The sequence below is a fragment of the Botrytis fragariae genome (assembly GCF_013461495.1).
Source record: "Botrytis fragariae strain BVB16 chromosome Unknown tig00000045, whole genome shotgun sequence".
In the NCBI taxonomy this organism is placed as follows: domain Eukaryota; kingdom Fungi; phylum Ascomycota; class Leotiomycetes; order Helotiales; family Sclerotiniaceae; genus Botrytis; species Botrytis fragariae.
Window position 1 is genome coordinate 2,310,979 of NW_023500991.1, and position 21,407 is coordinate 2,332,385.

The following is a 21,407-nucleotide window of genomic DNA, read 5'->3' on the forward strand; positions in this document are numbered from 1 at the left end:
TTAAATAAGCAAAGCTAAACAAAAGATCCGTGCTAAGAAGTCAAGAACATCATCAAGATAATCAAAGAGGCAAACGCTAAAACGGCCTCACTCTCCACTCCCCAGTCTCATTGTCTCTCTCAAAACATTGAGATCTGGTAAGAATCATCCAGTATCTCTTCAGTTTTGTTCACAATGGTCGCATCACTATTCCGGCAGGCCGGGCGCACAGCTACTAGATGCTCGTTGCGACCCACCACACTTCGTCCCTCAACATCAAGAGCCTCAATTAGAGCATTTTCAGCACTCCCAGCCCGCAGATACGCAGAGCCATACGAGGGCACAAGATTAGTTCCTACCGATGAACATTTTGCATTTAACAACACTCCAGATCATCTCGATGTAGCTCCCGATTCCAGACTGCACGAAGACGAAAATGTGGAGAAGAGGAAGATTCGCCATTATACCGTGAACTTTGGCCCTCAACATCCGGCTGCTCACGGTGTGTTGCGTTTAATTTTGGAGCTTAACGGAGAGGAAATTGTGAGGTCGGATCCTCATGTCGGTTTATTGCATCGGGGAACTGAGAAGTTGATCGAATATAAGACATACATCCAGGCTTTACCATACTTTGATCGATTGGATTACGTTTCTATGATGACCAATGAGCAATGTTTCTCTTTGGCTGTTGAGAAGTTGCTAAATGTTGAGATTCCTGAGAGAGCAAAGTGGATTCGAACACTTTTTGGTGAAATCACTAGAATTTTGAATCATCTTATGTCGGTTTTGTCTCACGCAATGGATGTTGGTGCTCTTACACCTTTCTTGTGGGGTTTCGAAGAACGTGAGAAGCTTATGGTAAGGAAATTTATTATTATTGATTTTGACTATCTAAGAAAATGTAATGGTGCTGATATCCAACGTAGGAATTCTACGAACGAGTTTCAGGAGCCCGCTTGCACGCTGCATATGTTCGTCCAGGTGGTGTCCATCAAGATATTCCAGTTGGGCTTCTTGACGACATCTACCAATGGGCCACTCAATTCGGCGACCGTATCGACGAAACTGAGGAACTGCTTACCGATAATAGAATTTGGATTGGAAGAACGAAAGGTGTTGGTGTCGTTTCAGCCGCTGACGCTCTGAACTTGAGTTTCACTGGTGTCATGCTTCGAGGTAGTGGTGTTCCATTTGACATCCGTAAGAGCCAACCTTATGATGCATATGACCAAGTCGACTTCGATGTTCCAGTTGGTGTTCATGGTGATTGCTACGATCGATACCTCTGCAGAATGGAGGAATTCAGACAATCCCTCCGAATCATTCATCAATGCTTAAATAAGATGCCAGCTGGACCAATCCGAGTAGAGGACTACAAGATCTCTCCACCACCCCGTGCTGCTATGAAGGAGAACATGGAAGCACTTATCCACCACTTTTTACTATTCACCAAGGGATACACTGTTCCACCTGGAGAGACTTATTCCGCAATCGAGGCACCAAAGGGTGAAATGGGTGTGTATGTTGTAAGTGATGGAAGCGAAAGACCATACCGATGCAAGATTCGCGCGCCAGGTTTCGCTCATTTGGGTGGATTCGATCAAATCTCAAGAGGACATTTACTTGCTGACGCGGTTGCTATCATTGGTACCATGGATTTGGGTAAGTTTTCATGAAAACATTTGTCGCTTCGCTTGTAGATCCATGCTAATCATACTCGCAGTCTTCGGAGAAGTTGATCGGTAGTCGTGATTCGACGAAAAGGAAAGTGAGAAAGGAAAATAAGATGCCGGTGATGGTACAGTGGTTTTAAGCAATTCCGGCGCAGATTTTTCTCCTTTGTTCTCAATGTACAAATTCTAAGTGAAAGGCTGGGTTAGCATAGTTCCAGCATTGCACGACATAAATGACTATCCCAAAAAAATTATCTGCATTTGAAAACTTACTTAAAATTTTTGCCTTGTTCTTGCTTGGTCCCTTTACATTGTTGAGTTTGGTCGTGGCATGCTGCTGATGACTCTTGGCGTACGCAACAGGGAAATGTTCATAGTAGCAGGTGTATCTTGAGAGTGCATTTGAGCTTGTCCCTGAGTATTTGCTTGAGTAGTTGCTTGTGTCGCCTGAGAATCAGTTTGAACTGGACCGGTAGTAGTAGTCATCTGCATTTGAAGTTGTCCCATAGATTGAGTGGTTCTAGCTCTATGAACAGTGTTGCGTTGAGTATTGCCATTCCCATGACGTTCATTGCGTCTAGCTCCATTATGACCCTCATTGAAATATCTCGGAGCAGCAGGGGCTACCAAAGGCAAGTCCCCTAGATAGGGAACCTGTGGTGGGAGTGGGGGTAAACCATTATCCGGAGCGTGCCATACCATTCTTGCGCCAGAAATACCACGAGGAAGAGGGGAGAATGTGGGAGCACGAGTAAATCGGCTCATTGGCTGGTGTTCGGCCATGGAGACTGCAGCAGCACCTTGAGCGCGTGTTTGGGGTGAGCCATGTGCATTAGTATTGGCACCGGTGCTGGCATTGAAATGAGGGCGTTCCATGTAGTAGCCTGCGTAGTTATAGGTATCTCGCTGGGCATCGATGTTCATGGCTTGGTGTTGCGGATAGATCATTGGATAGCTGGTTGGATCTGCAAATACAGTAGGAGGAGCATGTTGAAATCTAGGTTGGCTAGGTGGACCTGCTTGACCGTATGCTCGAGGATCCATGCCACCAACTGGTGCTATTTCGGAAACGTGCATTGGCATTGGCATTGTCGCATTAGGCTCCGGATTGGGACTCCAAGAGTACTGGTTTCCAGGGTAGATAGTGCTATCATTTCCATCGCTGTAAGTAGATGGAGCGAAACTGGGACTCTGATAGCTAGGAGGACCTGAAGAAGGGGGTGGAGGCATCTCGAAAGGGTGAAATGCATGAGTTTCAACTCTGTGATTGGCGAGAATGGGATGTCCTGGAGGATAGACACCCATGTTTGACATTCTTGGATCAGGGGGGATGATCATCATATCTCCGTACATAGGAGATGAACTTGTTCTAATGGGTGGGTTCTCGATGGGCCGAGCAGGTACAACGCCCGTAACGGGATTCATGTCGTATAGACCTCCTCTGTGGACGTTGGCGATCTGGAAGTATCGGTGGGAAGAGGCTGGATCGCGGGGGTGAGGGCTGCGATATCCCGGTGGTGTAGTGTTCATCATAGATTCAATGTTTGATCCTTGCATAATAACGTTATTTCCACCAATTTCTTTCGTTTGTGTGCCTTTTCCATCGCGTCGTTCGCCATTGTTGTTATCGCCAGTGTTATCGATTGTACCTGCAGTATTCGCACCAGCATTTCGGCCTCTTCCTCGTCCCCTGGTTCTAGCTCTTCCATTTCCATCTCTCCCATTCCCATTGCCATTTTCCTCTCCCTCTCTCCTAAAATCTCTAGCCTCCAAATCACTATCCCGCTCTCTCTCCCGACGCTCTCTTTCTGCTCTATCAAATATAACCTCACACTTACACTCTCCTCGCTCATGTCTCTCTCGATGAGCATTCTCTTCGGCTATAACGCTCATATTCCAACTTACGCGCATGCAAGCATGACAGAATTGGTTGGCAGGAATGGATTGCAAGGCCGGAATAGAACAAGGGGGGAAATTCTCGTTTTGAGCGGTAGTTGGGCATCTTGTAATGCAGGGCAAGCTGCAATGGCCACAGGTGTAGCCCCAGAACGTCTTGAAGCACATGATGGGCGATTCGAGGGTTGTGCGAGCGATGTGATAGTTTGTGGTCGAAAATGTGTCTGATTTGTCGTTTAATGGTTTTGCATGCGTATCAAAGTGTTATTTCGTACGAAATTCGGTGTTATTTTGTTGATATTGAGGCTATTATTGCAATCTTAGTTGTGAAGGAGGAATAAGAAAGGTTGAGAAGATGTAGTTCGAGGATTAGTTCGAGATTTGAAGTCGTGTTTCAAAAAGTTAGGTGGTAGCGTGGTGAAGGGGTTCGATTCCAGGTAAGTGAATGGAAGTCGCTTTATCGAAAGATTATTCAAAATTGTAAAAACTTTCTGTATATCCAATCAAATTGTCAAATTCAAGTACGTGGGAGTGTTATTTGAGAGTTTGGTGGTCGTATGGTATGGGAGATTGATAGATATGACCTGGATCGGGACGTAATAGTTAGTTAATGTTCCGATCCAAAAGAGAGAGGTTTTGAGGAGGAATCGGGAGTAAATAGAGACGTACCTTATCATGCAAGAACTTCGTAGAGTCAATTTTCTTAACGAGAAGTAATACTGCTGTCGTTGAATACTGTTTTATGTTTGTGTGAGTACTTGGTTAGATTGTGCAATGAGGTCTACAGACTACAATTGGATTATGCTCTCCCGTTTTCGAAGTTTCAAGGAAAACGATGGGAAGGAGAAAGAATGAAAAAAATGCATGATGCATACCTTCTGTGGAAGAAGACTCGAAGAATTGATGGTGGAGACTCTGAAATATCAGCAAGCCTTCGTGGAGCTATTCGGAGAGATCATGTTAGAAGTGCTCAAAGCTCTAATCCTTGTTTGAAAGATATAGACGAAGAATATTGAGGGTAATTAGGAGGATAAAGGAGAGGGATACTCGTTAAAGAGTAGCTATACGTACATTGATCGATCTGCGAGGAGAAACGCAAGGTTCTCAATAACTTTGAAGCTCTCTCTTTCCAGAGCAGTGGTAGTAATGGTAAGTATTTTGTTCTCCAAGGTAGCAAGTAAGTTAGAAGAAGTTCTGATAAAGTGTTGCTCTGGGGGACTCACGCAATTATGGTTGTCTTTTGTAGAGTTGTATTGAAAGAAAGAGGGCAGCTCTAGAGATACTACTTTATGCTCGAGGCCTTCAGAGTATGGGCGAGATCGGAGCGATAAGGAGGTGAATATGAGGAAGACAAAGAAGAATAGTGGAGATCACGGGGCCATTTATCCAAATTTTCTTGCAGATATCTCGGATTTTTACTCCAGATATTGCAGGATGAGGGGTATTAAAGCGGGTACTGGAGATGTACTAGCTGTTCTTGCGTCATTGGGAACCTTGATAGAGAAGGAGCTGTTGAACTGCATATCTGTTAGGAATATGGGGCTTGGCAGAGTTTGTTTGTGGGCTATTGTGATGATTGTTAATGATATCTGGTGAATATGACTATCTAGTGCTTGCTTCTGCCTTGTTTGATCAAGTATGTAGCATCTTGTGGTATCTTTTAGTACTTGAGCTTCATTCAATGTACTTTGTGAGTGTTTTGTTAATACTGTCAATGAACATTTGATTTATGTCCTTTGATGTTTATTTTAATGCTAATATCATTACGACTGGAGAAAGAAGTATAAAAATCAGTGTTCTCCTTGAGAATTCATTATATGATTCACAAACATGTATATGAGAATAATTAAACTCTCAGTTTCATTAATAAAAGTAGAAAATAACACAGAAACTGATGTTATAGAGAGATTCATTAGAGTAGACATATCATTAAGTGAATTTTAGTCAAATTAAGGTCAGAATATTTGATTTAAATACTCTTTATAAATTTTTAAGACATCCCTATGATGTATATGAAGGTAAAAAAGGGGCCTTAGAAAATTTCTCGGCAAATGAAGGCTAAAATAGGGGACTTGGACATTTTGAAAGACACAAATGTTGAGATCATGCTAATGTTGATGAATCATGAATAACAATGAAAAGAGTATAGTTCATGTTGGACTGTTGGAAATCCATATTTTGAAGGTCCAGATCGAGTATCAAGTCTTCGAGAGGGTTTAATACTTAGTTCAGAATCGTACAATTAGATTCCTACAATTCTCGGGACGAGAGTTGGCAAGCAAGTATATAGCTTGTTTCGGCAATTAGTTTATCTTTCAGGGCTGTAAACCGAACTGAGATCAGACGAAAGCTTTGTTCAGAAGTCCGTCACCAACTTTTTGTGAGCTTTTGGGATAAGCTCGAACAGCGGATAGTAAAAGTTGTTTGGGGATGAACTTACCTTTTGGAAAGAGGAAACAGGACTATAGAGGACAATAAAGGCTGAATATCTCATTGATAAAGGCACTTTACTTATCTTTTAAGACGAAATCCAATGGTCAACAGTCGAAATTTGTTATAAATTTATGTCTCTTTTAGGACCAGAAAGTTGAAAGAACAAGACTAGTGAGAATCATTGTCCCAAGCAGATCTCAACTTTCAGCTTCCTTCAAGCTCTCGAGAGACGAGACGTAGTAGGAAAGAGTTGAGATTTTCTATAATTTAGTTCATTCCTTAAGCTCACAAGATTGAATAAAAAGACTACTGTAAGCTGTTGTCTTGGGCAGATTTCGACTTTCAATGACCTGAAGACTTCTTGAGACGAGATCTGCTGGACAAAAGTTGAAATTTCTCATCAAGCCATCCACTTTTTAAACCTAAAAAATTGAAAAAACAAGACTATTGCATGCTATTATCATTTAAAGATCTCGACAATCAATTTGCTTTGACGTCTCGAGACGAGAACATGCTGGAACATAGTACATCTAGTTTGAGGGAAAATCAACCTTTGAAGAGTTCGAAGCCAATAGTTTAGGGCAGCAGTGAGTATAATTCTAAGTAAGACTTCGAGTTTCAACTTTTTCTATTCAAACTCATCTCAAGATTCAGCAAACAGGATGAGAGGTTGTTCAAAAATGAATTTGTATTTGAAGGATAGAAAGCTGAGCATGTAAGACGAAGGGGTACTGATGTATATGTCTAGGATTGCAGCTCAGAGGGTACATATACAGATTCCTGAAGCCTGTATTTACAGCTTGATTTCGCTCCTTCCAGAAAGCGTGTATTTAAAGCCTGATGTTTGCTCCTTCCTGATAAAAGTGATTTTGATTCACCGGGATGTAAAGTTTAAAAGGGGAAAGAGTGTTAGGGTGTATATGTATATGCTTAGGATTGAAGCTAAGAACAGGATAAATACAGATTACTTTTGTACTTTCTCTCTTTTCTCTCTTGATAGTTCACAATATCAATTGAAAATATTCAATCCTTACAGTCTACCAGCTCTACTCGATAACAGAATATAACTGATTTTTTAGAAGCAGCATTATGCTCTCTGAGGTCCTCCTGATTATTTCTTGGACAGTCAATAATGCTATCAAATTCACTACTAGTTAGGCCAACTTTATGCTTGATTTGCATCAATCATGTAATCCTACATTGGTTCTATCCTGATCTATATGAATGACAGGGAGAATTATCAAGGCCACAATGTTCAAAATTAAGGCCCGCTCGAATCATTTTTAGGCGATGCAGAGCTAGATTTGTTATCAATATAGACCTAAATGAGTGTTTACTGAATGTTAACTTAGTTCTACAAATTAGATTGTCAATAAAATTCAAAATAAAAAGGAACTTGCTGAACTCACAAATATCGCTACCTACAGAAAGCTAACAAATGTACAAATTTTAGGAATTCAATCTGTATAAAAGCGTCACCAAGTAATTTGTAACAGGAATTAGACCAGCATATGCCAACAAAATGTCACTCTACATTATATAAACCTACGAAATTTAACTCTGCATTATTCAGATCTACAAAACTTAGCATGAATTAAAGCACTAACCTTGTGTGGCAACAATCAAGAAAAAAGATCCGAACGGGCTCTTAATATGGAGAAGTGCCTGGAATTGATGTTGGAGAGAGAAGCTAATCCCATTCGTCTAACCTACCTCTTTCTGAACTTCACTCGATTCACAGATATTCAACGAACTTTCTCTTCACTTAAAATCTCACTTGGACTGCCCTCAATTTGTTTTTGTGTCGTGCAGCAGTAATCATGTTGAGTTAGGAAATCTCCGACTTGAAAAACAGGTTATGTTCTTCGAAACCCAGTGAATCTCGAAAATCTTTTCAATTCATACCCGATCCTATTAACCTCAACCTTCAAGACTGCGTCTTCCCCCGAACGATCTGTACTATGTAAAGTGAATAGCTTCAACCTAGAAAGGTGGTGAGAGTGGTGAATGAGGAAAGTGTTATTTTAGTATTGTGGTTACAGTCCATTCCGCTTTTCCTGACCAGGTTCGTAGCCTCCGATGAGCATTCCGATTTCCATGTCGCAAAAAAATTCAGTCCTTGATGAGTATTTCGAGCTTCGAAAATTTCATCCAATGAGTGTTTGAGAGTTTCACGTCGCAGCTTATCTTACTCCTTTATGAAAGGCTGTATTTATAGTGTGGCCCAACGTCTTTTCGAAATCTCTATGATTATAGTTAAATCCCGTTAGTTTTCGATAAAGGTGGAGCGATTGCTGATTCCGATTCCTGATTTGGTTTCTTACTAATGATGGTGATATCGATCAAGGTTCATGAGGATGTGAAGTCAAGAAGTGTGAAGAGTATCAGGCGTGTATGTGATTAAGTCAGCCTAGGAGGTAAGGGAGAGTCACTATTGTTTTTCATTTGTAGGTGGAATTATATGTTTTTACAGTTTAAAACCTCAGGTGAAACTATTGGACCCATCGAATTCTGCAATCCGTACTGGGTGACAGAAAATATCCAAGCGCAGGACTGAATTAGCTGGAGATATATCGGAAAAGCTAGAGAGCTATGAGATAAAAATACTTTCATTCGGTGTCATAAAGACTCAAGATTATTAACAAACTATTGTGGAGATAGACGTCCGAAATATGCATTTTCATCAGGGATGTGTACCGCCGTTTACTCTCGCCCAAACTCTTTCCCGCAGCCTCTTGATATACTTCCGAGGTACAGTATGGCAACGATCACACAATAGAAGTAGTGCACTTCCTGCCCCCGCAGTTTTCGAAGGCGCTCACCATATTGAAGCAACCGTTCTATTTAGATCATGACTTACAACAATGAGCCACGAAGGGGCGTCTAAGCAGCAGCTCTTCATCCGAATCTCACACCGATCAACACGAGAGACATGCCATAGTCCAATGATGAAGTCTATGCCGAGGATAATGATGAGAAGCTACTGATAATTAAGGATACCAGCGCTAGATTTGATGCCCTCAATAGCAAGAGTCAACTGTTCAGAGCGGACATAAGACAGACTCAAAAAAATGAAAAAGTGCGACTTTTGTCATCTGCCAGCAAAGCCTATGATACATTCTGTAAAAACTAAAACAAGTCAGCATTTCTTCTATAAAGACCGGCACCAAGATTTCAAGAGCCGCGAGATTGCTACCGCACTTCTCCTTCTAAATGATGGTGATAGGCGTGAGTAAAAGTCTTCATTTGTACAACGCAATGCAGCCGAGAAAGGAAACGAGACCGTTGAAAAATGCCTGTATCATTTCCGTGGCGACAACAGTAGAATGAATCTAGTTTAAATCTTATCAAAACCCATCTTCTTTCATGAAGATACATTGATTGATATGTGGTCCATGGTCAGTTCTGATAGATATCGAATCTTCTCCGAAGCCATGACTTCCGTCATTAAATAACTAACTGATCGGCTTCTCCACTGGATATTCACCTGCCGCTGGACCAGCTCTGCGTCATCCGCGTTCTATCAGTATGAAATTGTGTAATTCATGACATCTAAACATAAAAAACGCATTCACTGACTGTTGATTGAGTAATTGAAGCTATTTGATAATTGATGATACGCAAGGGTGCTTCAAAAAAAGAACTAGAAGGCACAAAGCTGCATACTCTTTCGGGGCATTTAATCACTAATATTCACTTCCCTCAATATTCTGCAGCATTATCCTAATTTTATCTTCCGATATTCTTTGTTCTAAAAGCATTAAGAAAAGATTGATAGTTTTCAATCTTGGTTTCTCTTTCCGTCAAACTTCTGATCTAGTTGTAGTGAATTTTAAGAGAAGTAGTCATTCCCTCGAGACCACAAGTGGGTGCATAGATGATTGCGACAGTAAGAAGCTTGAATCCGATACCGGTGCTTTGAGTCACACTTGGCTCCACGAGAAAGCTGTGAATAGATTCACTGCGGTTAAAAAAAAAGAGAATTGAATGAATTACGGATTGACTATTATTTGTTGAGCGTCCACGGATTCGCATAGTCGTCAGTAGCCTAGGAGAAAAGTCATTCCACGCTAATGGTATAATCATGAGAGAGAGAAGGGTAGGAGAAGAAATACAGATCTACGCCATTTGCATTATCAATGATTGACTTTTCATCGAAACTATTTCATTCAGCGATACGGGTTCACGATATTTAGACCATCATACCTAGCTTTGCAGAGCTTTATGGAGATTCTGCGTCAGAATGCCGGATCGGGACGATACATTAGAAGTTATTTCGCATCGGCATACGGCAGCGCCAGTAGAAGATTCTAATGCAAAGAACTGGGTTCTGTAATGGTACCAATTGTGATATCCCGATGAAGCCGAACATATCAAACAATTCGTTCAGTGGCATCGCAACATATTTTGCCTCATGTGTCTCATCTTATGTAAAAAGAAGGTCCAAGTTTCCGCTGGACTTTGAGATTTCAGAATGTATGCAAGTTTCTCAAACTTCGAATGTCTTCTCTCAGCCCATGAACGATGGTCAGTGTACAGAAGGCCATGAAACTTCAAAATCAGATTTTTCGATCATGAATAAACGAGATCTCATTGATTGATCCAAATCCCTAAGTCATCTGAAAATGAATCTACTGACAAACCACAATATAGTTTTGTTTTCAAGGGCGATTCTTTTGCTTGTAATGACAAGTTATGTGTTGTATGGGAAGAAAGAAAGGGGTGATTATTAGCCGAAGGTTTGTTTAGTGCCAAGAAAGAGGCAGACCAACTCTATTACATGTGTCATTGCGAACCATTGCTTGCTTACTACACTTCATCAAAGGTGATATCTACATTTGTTGTCAGAACAATCTAGAAATCCATATATTGATCCTAGATTATGATAAATAGCAATTTATATTGCGTGCTAGATGTTAGATCAATGATTTTAACCCTCTTAAGTATAACTCACATCACTTTTATTCCACATCGCAGAAAACTTGTATCCTTTTCAGTTCTTGCGATCAAAAAGTCTTTGTCATTTGGCTAAATTTAGTGTTGGTCTCTTCTTGGCGCTCACCTTGTTGATATTTGTTGCATATCGCGAGTCCCCTGTAGGTTTTCAGTTAGTGTTGGTATATTCTTGGTTGGTCTTAGCACCTACGCAATGGTACCCTCTTGATGCCTGACTAAAAGCAAAACTTAATGATGAATGGAATTTGTTGCATAGCTCGTACCCCTGTAGCTCCTTAGTTAACACTAGCAGCATTGTTTCTAGCTGCTATCACTTATCGCATCTTTTCACGAAATATATACGATTGATCCACAAGCATCCATTTTGGAGTCACCTGTGGTATACCAGTCTTCTCTCCTCTCATCTCTGTTATCAAGGCACCAAATTACAAGGAGGCTTACAGGTTTGATGACTATGATCTTCAGGTTGGTTCTTTGAAAGCTAGTTTCCGATTGCGCTTCATAATCGAAAATAGTTGCAATGTTCTCAGATTGTCTAGATTCCCCACAGCTAACCTGTATTCAAAGATTACGCGGTGAATGTCCTCTTTCTTTTGACTCGTGAATCATTCGGTCGAATTGGATTCATCATCTACATACCCTAGATAGAACCCGCCCATAATCACCATTTATTAGAAGTTCGAGTAGCTATCCTGGTGTATATAGATAGAGCACAAATGAGTGTAATCTATCTACTCTAACTCCCAAAACATATCTACCAACAGAAATTAGAGCTCTTAGCAAGCCATCCTCGTAGTCTCTAACATCCTATAACCACAAGAAGTTCCTCGATATCTCGCCATTACATCATAACACATACATCTCCAAACCAACATCATTACTCCGAAGCCCAATCATGGATATTCAAAACACATACACACACACCTGTCACCACATAGCCCACGGTCCTGTCCTATCAAATCCACTTATATACCTGCCTCTCACAACTCACACGCGTTCGCTGCTTCCCCTTCAGAAATTCCACCTCAAACTCCCGTTTCGGTGTCCTTTCTGCGAAGACCCAGATCTTCATGATACTGTTCCTGCTGGGAAGGGTGTGCTTGTGATTATGAGTTCACTGATGAAAGAGGACGAGAAGAGAGTAGTGGTAGAGAGATCGTCTGAGTCAAAGTCACTTCCATCGATTCCATCAATATACTTTCCATCATATCCTCCATACCTCTCCGCCTTCTGCTCGGGATTTTATCCTCCACCTCCGTCCTTGTGGGGTTTTCCTCCAAATTTTCCATTTTCTCCGCTGCCTTACTATTCTACATCTCCGAAAGTTCCAAACACGTGGAAAACAATACGCATTTGTGGAGTCGAGGACATCAAGAGTACAGAATGGGCGCATGAGATCGAGACCGAAACAATAGACGATAAAACCGCAATCGAGCATCCCGAGAATCTATGGAGCGAGAGACGACAAAACTTCGCACTCAGAGAAGGGAACTGGATGCCGATGGCTTGGATCCCTAGGCCTGTTGGAGATGTTGAGGTGTTAACAATTCCAGACACCGGGCCACAAAATATTTTCCATTCCTCCACCAATTCCCGCTTTCCTCCTCCATATTCTTCTTCTTCCTCTCACTCAAATTTGAACTCTCAGAATGAAAAATTCCACATCTCACAATCCTGGAGAGGTACTGCAGGCGAAGATTCAGATGGGTATGGATATCGTGGGAGAATATTGGATCAGAGTAGATTACCCGGAATGATAAGTGAGCTGGGTGCTTTTCTGCGAAACGAGAGGGCGGAGAATGGGAATTGGGGGAACAGAACAGATATGAGAGAAATAATGAGGGAGAGGAGGGTGAGATGGGAATGAGGGGCAGGGAGAGAATTTCAGACTTGGTAGTGCGTGGATGATACATGGAGTTGATGAATTGCGTTCTCAAAAACGATCAAGGATATTATAGATGCGGGCCTGGAAGATACTGGAGTTTTCTAATATTAGCGGCGAGACTGGGTTGGAGATGCAGATAGAGAGTCAGAGAATACGAAGAGCTCGTATTGTGTTCAACAACGACAACTTTACTAAACCATTAATTTAAAGATTCTAAATCAGGATTCGCGTCACAATCATAATGGCAGCATTTTTTTCAATGTTTCATTTTATTTTAGTAAGCATCTATCCGTATCCTTCATCTCTCGAGATTTTTTTCAAGAAAGTAGTCCTTCATCAGAATTTTTCTCCTGTCCAGCACCAATTTTAAGTATTCGCACCATGTTTAAGGTATCTATTGTGCCAAATCATGAAATGCATCGAATGCATCTCTTTGTCTTTTTGATCTTTGTCGTGTCATAGACTCAAATCCTCCCAGTAACAGTTGATGTGTGCGCCTTTGAATGAACAGAAAATGAAAATGAAAATGACAAATTGACAAAATGACAAAAAAACAAAACAAAAGTAGCTCAGCATAAGACCACAAGACACATGCCGATTCTCCATACTATGCAATAAAGACTTGAAGGGTATGCCCATCCTACATATCATACAAACGTTTCCTGGTATTCTGTAAAATAGAACGGAAACCTAAACACCATTTTCCCCATTATCTCTTCGTTCACGTCTCTGGTTAGATCTCCGAGCCAGATCTTCAGAACCATAAACATCGCGAAAAGCCTCGAGTTGTCCAGTCAAACCACGTAACATTCTTGACATTTCGAAAGCCATTTCTTCATGCGCTGCTTCTCCTGTCAAAGCACGAACCGAAGGAGCATTGGGTAGATTTGGGAAATGTGCCATGGTATATGGAGCATTTGGATCGCGCGAAAGAGCAGACATTGGAGGTGGTTGGGTCGAAGCGGTTGCGTAGTCTGAGTCTGTATCATTGGTATCTGTATTGTAACCCATAGTACTCTCAGCAGCTGAATCCGAAAAGTCTGATATATCGGCAATGTCGCGAAGAGCATTACCAGTACGAAGACGAGGTGGACGATCTGCGCGAAGTGAACGTGATGTACTTTCAGGACGAGGAGGCGTAGCAGAAGTTGGGAATGCTCCCATTTCTTCTGTAACATAGATAGAAGGCTCGCGCTCATGAGATGTAGCATAGATAGAAGGCTCGCGCTCATGAGATGGGGCGTAAAGAGAAGGCTCGCGCTCGTGAGTAACGGCATATATGGAAGGCTCACGCTCGTGGGAAGGCACAAATAAAGAGGGTTCGCGGGAGTGAGAAGGAGTATAAAGAGAAGGTTCACGGGAATGAGAGGTAGGTTGATAAAGTGAAGCATGACGTTCGAGTTCAAATGGATTGACCGTAGAAGACGACAAGGCTTGTCCAGAATCGCTTATAATGGAAATAGCATCAGAATCTGCTGTTGATGGTCGACCAAAGTCGGGATTGAAAGCTGGTACTGGATCCGGCATGCTCATATCTAGATCAATGAGAGATTCGCGGAAGGATAAACGAGGCATCCCACTGTGGATTTCTGCAGGTGGAAGTCCACCACTGAATCCACCTAGAGGCTCGGTTGGATGATGAATCAAACCAGGACGACTACCGATGCCTGGAGTGAATGCTGGTTTTGGAACTTCATAAGTTGAAGGGGGAAATCTAGATACTTCTGGATCTGCTGACGCAGGCGGTACCATTGCAGGAAATTTCCATTCTCGCGTACGTCGATTTGGATTTATATCAGCTGGATCGCTAAGTGCTGGCCGACTGAAATCGGGCAATGTGGTCATATAATCTTCATCGGGTTCCTCTCGTACACGTCTTCCAGCTTTGATAGTATCCATATCTGGGAATACAGATATACCTGTCTCGGCATCATGTCCTCCAAGATCAATCATGGTATCCCTGATAGATGTTTGCGCTGTATCATCACGTAAAGGTAAGTCGGAACGAGATGGAACAGGTGGTAGGTCTGAAGTTGGTGGAAGGTACGGCCGGCCATAATGATTGCGAACATTATCCTCATAGCTTGTTAGTGTGTTTGGGTCAAATATCTTCTCCAGGGGACCACGAGATGGTGCTAGGGCCTCTGGGGGGGACGGCGTCGTCCTTTCTGAGGTGGCGGACGGGCAGTCTCTTGAGGGAAGCCAGCATCAAATTCAACACCCGAGCCATACACATCGTAAACATCTTGAGCAGTTGATTTGCGTCTAACGTCTTGTTCAAATGCAGCAGTTGTACTGAAGTTCCACTCATCATCGGACAATGCTGTTGAGGAAAACTCCGAGGGTGCTTGCGCTCCACCTAACATAAATAAAGATTTTCTGCTTCCCCCATGATCTTCCCACAACTTGAATGCCCTGACGAGATGAGAAAGTGAGGACATTGGATATTTTGAACTAGTGTTGAGAATGTAATGATGATTCTGAACTCGGTCAATGGAAGGACGCTCACTTGGGAATTCTTCCAAGCAGAAGGCAACGAGGTCTCTCAATTCGTCAGAATAATCGCCCCCCTCAAGTCGTGGAGCATGCTGCTTTATAAGAGAGCCAAGTCGATCGAATGGAAGTCGACTCATGGCATTAGGCGGAAGACCAGTGGAGATCTCATAAGCCATACAACCGAAAGCCCATATATCAACTTCTTTACCATAGCTGGGGACAGCGTCAAATAACTCTGGTGCCATCCAATGTGGTGTGCCAATGACGGTAGATCTCTTGTCAACCTTTGTTTCCATGGTTCCTGCAACACCAAAGTCGCAAAGTTGAACTGCACCTTCTTCAGTAATAAGAACGTTGGCACACTTGATATCTCGATGTATGATGCCAGCCTCGTGTACCCATTTAATAGCCTCGGCGACCTCGCGAAGTATCGGTATGATCCATTTTTCTTGTAAGCCTCCGGGAGCGGTAGGTTTCATAAGCGTAGCAACACTTCCTCCGCCACAGTATTCTGTAATCATCCACATGGCTTGTCCAACTGGTAATGCTTCGATGACGTGATTGATATTCCGAGCTTTGTTTTCACTCAGAGTCTTTAGAGCGGTGATTTCTTTCAAGAATTCGGCATAAGAATTGGCATTCTTTGGGTTGATCGTATCGCTCTCCTCAATGTCGATGATCTTCACAGCCACAATAGCAGCCGATACCATGTCCTTTCTATTTGGTGTATTAACATATTGATCAAGCAACCAGGAACGAAGAAATATCATACCCTTTATAAACACGTCCAAAACTTCCCTTTCCGATTAATTCTATCAACGCATATTTAGGTGGTTCCTTTCCTGATTTAGTTGCTGCCTCAATAACTGAAGCTTGCATGAGCCGTGCATCCTCGATAGCTTTTGTCTTGACCGAAACTGGTTCGGAGTTTCTGACTTGGAGCTTGTCCATTTCGGCAAAATGGGCTCCCAAAGCTACGAGGCTAACGTCTAAAAAAGAAAGCTGCGAATGAGGTATATTTGGACTTCCAGGTGCAACGTTTGTTCCTGGAACTGGAAGACGAGATGCAGAAGAGTTTCCTTGTCTGTCTGCAGATACTTGGGAGCTATTACGTGGGATAAAAGCCGATTTTTTGCTTACGACTGATGTCTTTGGCAAATCACGTGGTGTAGGAGTTGTTTGACGGGAAGAGGAGGAAATCTGTCGAGGACGCGAGTTTGTAAGCGGTTCTTGGGTGGCGGATGAATTGTCTCGCGACCAGTTCCGCGGGGTCGGAATACAGAAAGAGGCGATTGAGCTCTATAGCTTTGTGCCGAAGGAGACGGTGTTTGGAGCTCTCTCTGAAAACTTCTAAGTTGAGGTATCTGGGAGCGATATGCCGCCTGAGTTGCTTGAGCCGTCCAATCTTGTTGAGGAGCGTTAATAGACGAATTGAAGCCAAAAGTACTGGCGCCTCTGGAAACTGGAGAGCCGGTGGAGATGTTGCGATCACTTTGAAGTCTGTCCACGCGCAATTTATCGTGTTCGACAGAATCAGGTGCAACTAGAGAGTGCGATTTCTTGACAGGATTGATTGAACTAGGAGCTTGCAGTTGTCTGACAGTACCGAATGTTGAAAGATTAGAAGTGGCAATGTCTGAATTATAGTCTAGACGACGATTAAGAGATGGACGCGGAATAGAGAGTTCAGACTTTACAGCTTGAACTTCTTCTGATCTCGGTTCGTGACGAAGACTACCGTCTGGATAGCGTGTCGCGCAAAGGGTTACAAATTCTTGCTCTTCAAGACTGTTTCGATCTCTGCCACTCAAGAGCAAGTATCTGAGACGAGCGGTACCGACTGGATTATGATCTGGTCGACGAAGCGTGAGTGGGCGCTCAAACTTGGCTTGCTTTTCTGCTTCCTTCTCTGCCTCTCTCTTTTGATCCTCTTCAGATTGAGCTGGATAAGCTGGGCGAGCTAGAGACTCTTGGAGAGCTTTACGAGCTTCCCTTCGCTCTTCTCTGCGTGCTTGTGCCCGCTCGAGGTTAGCAGCAACTTGAGCGTCGTCTGTTAATGTGTGATCTTGAGAAAGTTTCTTGGACTTTGAGCTCCGGAAATAAGCACGGTAACTATCCTCCAGATCACTATCTTCGGCAGCGTTTTCAGCGAGCGTATCACAATTGATCCACTTTTCGGATTCTTCCCTAAAATATTGTCTACTAACAGAAGAAGCTGATGAAACGCGTCGTGAATGCCGATTTGTTACAGTCTCAGCTTGTTGAGGGGTAGTAAATTGTTTGCTTGAGCGTCGGGCAGTTTCACTAGATTTCTGAGTTTCTGTAGTTCTTGAAATTTGAAGACTGCGTATAGATGAATTTTGACTCTTGAAACCAAATGAACCTCGAGACTCGCGCAATTTACAAGCACCACCGAAATTATTATTTCCTAAAGAGGGGGTGGTGGAAGTTGGGGGTTGTTGTAAAGTTCTCGCTGTCGGAAGTAAATTCTCCGGTTCTTGCGTTGAGGATTCGGTCGAGTAACCGCGAGAAAGCAAATAATTTGGCCTCTCTTGGAATTTAGGTTTCTTCGCACCTTCCGAAGCCGTGAATTCTTTTTTTTGAGGTTTTGGTAAATTTGAGCCACGTTCTTCTTGGGTAACCGGCGGTGCGTTTGTAGTCACGTGAGAAGAAGTGTTTGCACTGTTTGTCGCGTCGTCTGTTGTACTACTTCCGCTGCTGGGTTTTCTTGTACTATGGAATCCAGCTGCAAGTGGAGAGTTATCAAAATCTCGTAGTACAGCTTCATGTGCTAGCAGGACCGCTTCGTTGGCTCGCACCGATGCTTCAATTTCCCTCTGCCTACGCTTTTCCGCAGTCTTGTCAGACTCGGTAGCAAGGAATTCAGGTGTTGGTTCAGTATAACTGTAATCGTAATCAATCTTTTGCAAGGGGGTCAGAGCCTCGTAGTATGGTTTTGAGGTTGACTTTTCAACGTCGTCCTTTGGTGTATCCTCACTCTCAGACCTTGAATCCGAGGTATAGCCGCCGCTTGTGCTTGTTACAAGATTGGGGTTGTGCTCCTCCTGTGGCGTAACCTGATCAGGAGTAAATGACAATGCACCGGTATCAGTATGATCTTCTTGTTCCTCCCTTAACGTGTGATTGACACCTGGTGTGTTGTACCCGCAACGATGATAATCGAGGGGAGCAATGTATTGACCGGCAATTAAACCCAAGGGATCATAAACCCAATCTTCTCCTGGATCCTCCTATGGACACATAAAGTCAGTAATTGTTGAACTGTTAACCTGTTGTACTGGGCCCCTTTGAGCATGCAAGATGATTCCCAGACAATGGATGCTGCAGGGAGCCAGAAGAATTCATTTGAAGTGTAAATAAACAAGGGTTTGAATTCCCGAAGAATCGAACGAAAACTTACAAATGATGTGACAACGTTATCAAGAATTCCTTCCTCCTCGGTGGCTCCTGCTGACTTTTCTAAAGATTTGAACAGGTTAGAGATTCTGGATCTTAACTTGGACTGTGGCTTCGCAGTGGATTCGCCAGGATCATCCTGATTCTGCAAGTGAGACATTGTTAGTCAGCAGCGGCGGCTATATTTTAGTTCCATCTGCAAATATCAACGTCAAACTTACTTTGAGATCACCATATTTCTTGCGATGTTCTTGTTTCTTCTTCTTCAAGAACTCCATCTTCTCCCCGTGCGCCTCGGTCAGTTGCTTTAACTCAATGCGATATTGGGCAAGTAGTGATTGATTATGTGCAATGAAATTGTGTGAATTCGACGCATTTAACGTATTAATGGCAGGAAGCAAATTTGGCTGAGATAAATTTCTCAATGGTGACTTTGTGGGAATTGGCGGCGCCGGCGTATTCGAAGCAAGTAGGAAATTTGTGATTGTATCATAGGAAGCAGGGCGAAATTCGGGAGTTGAGCTAGCGTGTTTAAGGAAATTGTTCACACGCGAATTTCGAACACTCAAGCTTTCTTTCTTTACGCTATCTTCACTAAGAGCTTTGGATGTGTCGTCCAATGTTTTTGAAATACCAGATCTTTTGGATTTTACCCTCGAGTTATTTCCAGCCGAACTCCATGATTTTGTTGGATCAACCTGTGCCTCTGATGATCGACTGTGATCAGCAACAGTTCCAGTCAAGGCGATATTGCGAATAGTCTCGTCGCTGGCTATTTCGGTAACTTCTGACGTATCATAGTCATTCTCTGGAATGGTAAACTGTGTAACGGACTCATTAAATGTTACCGATTGCTTTCTATGTGGCTTTTTAGAGGAGCTGAGATTGCTTCGGTGACGAGGTTTGTACGGCAAGATCTCTGTTGATGAGCACGGCGTAGTTTGCCCCGTCAAATTCTCCAATGAGGTCTGGGCGCTGTCGTTCAATTGATGGGGATTCTGCGTAAATTCCCCCAAATCATTCTTCTGTATATATGGTTGCGCCCGTTCCGCTGGTAGAAATCCCGGAGGAACTTTTTCAGTAAGAGTGGGAGGTTCATTAACGCCAATGGGCATCAGCTCGGGTCTATCCCTCCTCGTTTGCCTTGAAAGCGTAGGCTCAATGAACGCTCGACGGGCTATTGGGGGTGCTCGGCCAATTTTTGGATCATTCACCTGTTCTCTGCCTTCTAGTCGTAGTCTCTGTTCGGTTGCCTTTCTAAGCTCATGCTGGAATTGCGCCTGTTCAACGTGCTTGTCACGTTCCTCCTGTGTTACTGCGAGGACTTGAAACTCGCCGCCCAAGTATGCCCCCGTCTTGTCCAGCTCAATTGTTCCATCCAGCTTCCTTGCCGGCGCGATCGGAGGAATATACCTCTCTGGTGCTGGTGTGGATTGATCGGTTCTATACCGGAGTTTCGGAGTTGCAACTGGTTGACTTCGATCGATTGGTTTGTGGACATTCTTCTTTTTAGGTTTGAACAACCTTCTGATCTTGGCCTTCAAGGGATCCTTATTCCGGATCTTGTTGTTCAAACCTTTGGGAAGGTACGCGAAATTTGGATCGGCATTTTTGTTTTCCTTCCGCGCTGCTTTCACTGCTTTTTTTCGTGCTGCCTTTTCCTCTCGGGTTGGCCCAGAAGACCCTTCGATTGTGGCACCAGAGACCGAGGAAGATCCAAATGAAACGACTGTGGACTCTTTCGAGCGCGTTGACTTCAAAGAAAGCGCTTTGATTGTTGAAGCAATCGTAGTTGTTGACGAATTCGCCTCAGAAATATTTTCGATTCTATCTTCATTCGTCTCTTTATTCGAAGCGCTCGATCTTGGGTTCAAAGTGCTGGCTCCAATTGCACCTCTTCCGTAGCCAGAGTGTCTTATTTGAGAGCGCCTTGCAAGCGAAGATTTCCGCTCAATTGGTCTCCGAGGCGCCATTAGCGCGGTCGCCTTAGCAGGATAGACCTTGAGATTGTTGCAGGTATAAGGTAACTGATTGACGTTTCGGCAAAGAGTCTAAAGCTGGGGAGCTGAGATGAAATTTGGTATAAGAGGAAAGGCTGTATTGCGTGGGTAGATGATTGACTAGCTCAGTATGGAAAGATATAAAATGATTGACCAAAGAAATTAAGACGGAAGCGATTATTTGAGGAGATATCTGTACAGGATTGAAGCTCAATGTTGAAAGTACCCAGGGTCAATGCGACTTGTTCCCCATAATTTCATCTTAGCCTTGGTCGAGTTTGGATGGTAGTAAACAATGGAAGTACCCGGCATCGGAATATCTTCCCTCCCGCAGTCCTCGAGCAGCCATCAATGTTTTCACAAAACAGTTTCCCAACCTATCTTGTATATCCTTTTATATACAAAGAATAAGTAGTATCTGGCCTTCCTTTTCCAATATTTCTTGGATGTATGGGACTTCTGGGGGTCAAGATATTCCATTTTCTAGTTCCTCATCATCTGCTCATGGTCTACTCAGCCTTATGACACTTGACTGTTCTTCCAGCAAAATGACCCGACCAAAAGCGAGTCTAGACTCCCCGCCTCAGGCATAGACAGACAGGGATCCGAGCAAGGTAATATAGCGCACAATCAATATTCAATATTATTATTAAATTTGGCATTCTTAAGATG

At 43.0% G+C, this 21,407-nt stretch overlaps 4 protein-coding genes across 4 annotated transcripts; 2 read left to right on the forward strand and 2 right to left on the reverse strand.

The window, feature by feature from the left end:
* Window positions 1–174: 174 nt before the first annotated feature.
* Bfra_003894 (putative nadh-ubiquinone oxidoreductase 49 kda protein) lies at window positions 175–1,725 on the forward strand (the record flags this gene model as incomplete). Its single annotated transcript, XM_037334299.1, has 3 exons — window positions 175–837; window positions 906–1,641; window positions 1,703–1,725. 3 exons carry the CDS (start codon window positions 175–177, stop codon window positions 1,723–1,725), a joined length of 1,422 nt encoding a protein of 473 aa, XP_037194386.1.
* Window positions 1,726–1,958: 233 nt separating this feature from the next.
* Window positions 1,959–3,545, reverse strand: Bfra_003895ia (uncharacterized protein; the record flags this gene model as incomplete). The annotated part of the gene is made up of 1 exon (XM_037334300.1): window positions 1,959–3,545. The coding sequence occupies one exon, from the start codon at window positions 3,543–3,545 to the stop codon at window positions 1,959–1,961; it is 1,587 nt and encodes a 528-aa protein (XP_037194387.1).
* An 8,500-nt stretch (window positions 3,546–12,045) lies between these two features.
* On the forward strand, window positions 12,046–12,804 carry Bfra_003896 (uncharacterized protein; the record flags this gene model as incomplete). The annotated part of the gene is made up of 1 exon (XM_037334301.1): window positions 12,046–12,804. One exon carries the CDS (start codon window positions 12,046–12,048, stop codon window positions 12,802–12,804), a length of 759 nt encoding a protein of 252 aa, XP_037194388.1.
* A 708-nt stretch (window positions 12,805–13,512) lies between these two features.
* Bfra_003897 (putative serine threonine-protein kinase nak1 protein) lies at window positions 13,513–20,708 on the reverse strand (the record flags this gene model as incomplete). Its single annotated transcript, XM_037334302.1, is given in 6 exon segments — window positions 13,513–14,990; window positions 15,005–16,035; window positions 16,091–16,423; window positions 16,459–18,569; window positions 18,740–18,880; window positions 18,957–20,708. The coding sequence occupies 6 exon segments, from the start codon at window positions 20,706–20,708 to the stop codon at window positions 13,513–13,515; spliced, it is 6,846 nt and encodes a 2,281-aa protein (XP_037194389.1).
* Between the last annotated feature and the right edge of the window lie 699 nt (window positions 20,709–21,407).